Source organism: Montipora foliosa, chromosome 4 (assembly GCF_036669935.1).
Source record: "Montipora foliosa isolate CH-2021 chromosome 4, ASM3666993v2, whole genome shotgun sequence".
NCBI classification, from domain to species: Eukaryota; Metazoa; Cnidaria; class Anthozoa; order Scleractinia; family Acroporidae; genus Montipora; species Montipora foliosa.
This window is the reverse complement of record NC_090872.1, coordinates 8,030,175-8,035,174: the sequence shown is the minus strand read 5'-3', so window position 1 is coordinate 8,035,174 and position 5,000 is coordinate 8,030,175. Positions and strand designations below refer to the sequence as shown.

The following is a 5,000-nucleotide window of genomic DNA, read 5'->3' as shown; positions in this document are numbered from 1 at the left end:
CGGAAATTTTCGAATACGGTCTCCAAAGTGACCGGTCGTATCCGCAAAATTTCGAATACGCTGACGTAACACGTGCACTATCGGATCCAGTCTTTCCCTGGTGAGATAAATCAACATGGCGTATCGACCATGGACCTTTAAGGACTCTCACGTGCAACTAGTTAACAAAACAGAGAAAATGGCACCAACATACCATTTTGCGCATGATCGTCAAGCAAAAGCTTTGTCAAAAGCAATGGGCAGTTGGGAATTTAAGATGTTAATTTCACGGCAATGAATATGTGCAAGTACAAGGAAGGGTTACTCTGTGCAAACGTTGGCCGTGTAGCAGAGTTTTTCTCAGTCTGTCCTTGTGTGGGCCCAATGAGCCTTTTTCGATATATTAAACTTCAGCTTGCAATTCATAGTGAGGCAGTTAGGACAAAGACAAAGGAAAGTGGATGATATGTAAATATTTTTCACATTCATTCCAACGTGTTTCTATTGAGTTTGTCCTTACTGCCTCACCATCAAGCTGAATATTTGATATTTCGAAAATGGCCTATTCCATTAGTAGGGCTAACGCTCACATGGTTTTACATGGGTAGAAAATATCACTTCACATTACCCTCCAATAGTCAATTCTGTTGCTACACGGCCAACGTTTGCAAAAACGAAATCCTTCCTTGCATCCGGATGCGTGTGGACAGTAAAAACAATTTGAAACGATTGGAATACGCTACGTGTGGTCGGGGATATTTTTGAATCCGAACAAAAAATTGCGGACACAAAAATTTCCGGATGTGTGTGGACGGGGCTTTAGCGTCACGGGGAATATAGGGTCATACAGAAAGCCTTCCTTGAGAGATTAAAACGCCCGCTGTTGTAAAAGCCAATCAAAACAGAGCTATCTCAGCGTCAAGGGAAATATGATAAGCATCCATTGTCATTGTTGACCATAATATCTTAGTGCGTAAACTTTCAGATTACGATATTCCGAACCCCATATTATGCTGGATTGTTGACTTTTTATCGGATAGGAGACAGAGAGTTAAACTTGCCCAAGACTGCTTCTCCGAATGGCGTTACATTCCGGCCGGTGTTCCACAGGGGACAAAGCTTGGGCCGTGGTTATTTTTAATAATGATTAATGATTTGAAAGCAGGAGAGGCAGAGATGTGGAAATATGTGGATGATACCACAATCTCTGAGGTAATAACTAAAGGGCAAAAGAGCTGTATTCAGCAAATGGTAGACGATCTTGCTATCCAAGCAAGGAATGACGGTTTTCAGTTAAACGAAAGAAAATGCAAAGAGCTTAGGATTAGCTTTGCAAAAAACGAACCAGAGTTTGACCCTATTTGGGTGAACCGTCAGACCCTAGAGACTGTGAACAGTGTGAAATTATTAGGACTCAATATAAGCAGTGATTTAAAATGGAATGTCCATGTGTCAGAACTAGTTAGGAAAGTTTCAACAAGATTATATTTTCTTAGACAGCTTAAGAAATCGCATGTAGCCACAAGAGAGCTTCTTCTATTTTACATTACATGCATTCGCTCTATTCTGGAGTACGGCAGCCCAGTTTTTCATCGCGCTCTACCAAGTTATCTAAGCGAAGACCTAGAAAGACTTCAAAAACGCGCTATGAAGATTATTTACCCCGAACTATCGTATGCTAAGGCTCTAGAGCTGTCTGGACTTCCAACACTGTATGATAGAAGAGAGTCAATTGCAGCAAAGTTGTTCGATGAAATATGTGCAAATCAATCTCACAGTCTTCACAAACTACTTCCAAGTAGATACCAACCAAGCTACTATCTGAGAGAAAAAAGAACATTTATTCGTCCGAAATGTAAAACTGAAAGATGCAAGAATAGTTTTCTTTTAAGTTTTATAGCTTAAATTTGGCTTTTCCAGGATTGGCATCATTCCGGTGAAACTTTAATCTGACCAAAGTACCATGAGATGATCTAGATACGGGCAACAATGTCATATTTATAGCCCGAATTAGCCACTTTCCTGCACACAGTTTGTGGTCATTCACGTCAAACTTCAGTATTGCCAAATCAACAAAACGCTTTTGGAATCTTGCGACATAGAGAAAGACCTTAGTGTGTGTGTGTCAAGAAATATTACTTCAGAAAAACAAGTGACTCAACTGTTCCCGAAAGCCAACAATCTCCTAGGCTTAATTTATGCGCCGATTCTCTAGGTGCATCGAAAGCACCCAACGCATCGCACACTGTATGCATCTATAGGTCATGTTACACGAGGCAATTTTTCTTTTTTCTTGTAACTCGCAACACAACGATGACGAATAAAAAACCTTTCAAGTTGCAGAGGGTATGTTACACGTTGCCGGTTGGCAACTTCTTTCGCAACTTGCAACGCGTACAATAACAAACAAGATGGCGGACGCGCTAAGTCGCCGAAAGTTGAGCTCTGATTGGCCCATTCTGACAAAATTGCGTTGCGAGTTGCAGAGGGGATGTCACACGCAAGCAACTTGTCTCGCAACGTTGCGAAAAGTAGAGGGTCGTTCTACATTTCTCGCAACTCGCAACGCAACAATTGCAGTTGCAAAATGGGTTGTTTCACGTGAATTTTTTCTCGTAACTTGCAACGCAACGTTTGTTGCGATGCGAGTTGCAAGAAAAATTGCCTCGTGTAACATGGCCTTATCTATCTATCGTCCCGAACCATCTTGGCTACGCAAACCCAAATATGATCGCGACCGTCTACTGGCTTATTAAAACAAGTTAAAAATGTGCAGCGGTGTGCAACAAAACTAATTTGAAGCTTCCCTTCTGTTGCCATGTAACCTATAAGACCCGCCTTTAACTAACGTATCTCTCACCTATCTTGTCTTGGCAAGAATTTCTTTTTCTGTAAAGCTGTAAATAACTTAGTTTTCATAGATAGTGAAGCTCTGCCTGTGACTAGATAATCAATGAGATTTACCAGGTCATCCAGCAGCAATGCTATTACTTATATTTCTAAGCATCGGAAGTAGAATTAACTGTTACTTATCAACGCTCATTTTTCATGCACGCATGCCGCACATGGAATGTTCTACCCGCTGAGTTACGCACAAGTCACATCTCGCTAGCCTCATTTAAGAGTTTGCTATTTCAATATTACAATAAGGCCCTAAATCTGTACGACGTTGACGACTTGAGAACCTGGGCCCAGTTGTTCGAAAGCCGATTAACTTAATCCAGGATTAGCGTAAACGTTTGTGTCACGTTTTCACTTTTTTGGTGAAAGTTTCTTTCGCTCATTTTTGTTTTTCCAGATTGACTTCTTCTAACGTAGAGTTTTGCCGAATATCAATGTTGAACAGCATTTGGGAGAAGAGAAATAAACTCCTGGGTTAATTTTAACCTGGGATTAGCGCTTATCGGCTTTTGAACAACCGATCCCTGGGCCCAGTTGTTCGAAAGCCGATTAAATTAATCCAGGATTAGCGTAAACTTTTGTTTCACATTTTCAACTTTTTGGTGAAAGTTTCTTTCGCTTATTTTTGTTTCTCAAGATTGACTTCTTCTGATGTAAAGTCTTGCCGAATATCAATGTTGAATAGCATTTGGGAGAAGAGAAATAAACTCCTGGGTTAATTTCAATCGGGGATTAGCGCTAATCGGCTTTTTAACAACCGATCCCTGGAGAACAATATGTCCCAGTGCAACATAGCGAGGGCTCTCCGTTGCTCGCCGTCGCGCTACCTCTAGCGATTTGAACTCTTCTTTTGTTTCCTTTTTATTTTCATTTCTTTGTTTCTGTATGAGTAGCTTCAGTTATTATTTCTCACTAACGAGGCGGGATCCACTATAATTGGCTAGGCTGAAGTGGTCTCCCTGCCTAATAATGCTACGGGTATATCTAATTAGGGCGAAGCTAAATAAATAAATAAATAAATAAATGCCGTGGAAAGATCAAGGTACGCACAACACAAGGAGCCCATTCCTTGCTATTCCTAGCCTGACTGATTAGCCATTTTCAAGTATTTGGCATCAATTCCTCAAACTTTAGTCTGACCAAAATGCCATAAAAAAATTCTAGATATGGAATGGAGGCCCGTTTGTAGCCTGAATTACTGAACCATTTTCCAGCATTGGGCGTCATTCTGGTCAAATTTCAGTCTGGCCAAACTGCCGTGAAAAGATTTAGGTACTGGCAAGAAGCCCATTTACAGCCTGAATTAGTCATTTGCCAGGATTTGTCATCTTCTCAATCAAACTTCTGTCTGGCCAAAACGCAATGAAGGACGAAAGAGCCGGTTCCTAGCCTGAATTTGCCATTTGAAATCATTTTGTAAAACTTTAAGCTGACCGAGATACAATGAAGACAAGAAGTCCATTTCTAGTTTAAATTTGCAATTTTCCAGCCTTTGGCATAATTTCGGTTAAACTTTAGTCTGACCTACAATAGATGCCACGAATACACCCCAAAACGTTCCAAAAAGCCGTAAATCCATCAAAGGACCAAGAAGCCAACAAGAAGCCCATTTCTTTCCTGAATGAGCCATTTCCCAGCACTGATCATAAATGCTATTTGTGTTATATTTCTAAGAAAACATTTTTACTGCTAGAAAAGAGTCCTTTGCACACAGTACACGAGACAGTCTCGAGTAGATTAAAAACGTTATTCATCGACAACTTCAAAATAACAGAGCTTGTCGTCCGCTTTTGGGTCTTTTGGAGAAACTGGAATGTCAGTGCTTGTTAAGTCTTCAATCCGGCTCTGCTGCGCATGCCCAACCTTGTTATCAGGAGGTGAGTTCAGGTCGTCAGCGATGCCTTTCTCTGCAGTGGATGTGTTGCCAGACAAATCTTCCGATTCAGATTGATTTGGTTCGTCATTCGAAGGTTTGATAAGCGGGTATTTGCTTTGACGTTTATTATTGCCTTTTCGTTTGATCCCCAGATGTCTGGAAATCAAGCAGTTCGCTTTGTTTTTATCTTTCAATGTGTCCAGCGCCGAATAATTTGAAGAACCAGTTTTAGAACTTGTGTCAG

General features: G+C 40.8%; 1 protein-coding gene across 1 annotated transcript in view; it reads right to left on the bottom strand.

The window, feature by feature from the left end:
* Positions 1 to 1,296: 1,296 nt before the first annotated feature.
* The window catches only part of LOC137999707 (uncharacterized), a 10,243-nt gene continuing 6,539 nt past the window's right edge, over positions 1,297 to 5,000 (bottom strand). Inside the window, exon 3 of the mRNA XM_068845564.1 lies at positions 1,297 to 5,000. This exon is cut by the window's right edge and continues 273 nt beyond it. Within this exon, the coding sequence (XP_068701665.1) occupies positions 4,627 to 5,000 (374 nt within the window). The 3' untranslated portion in view covers positions 1,297 to 4,626.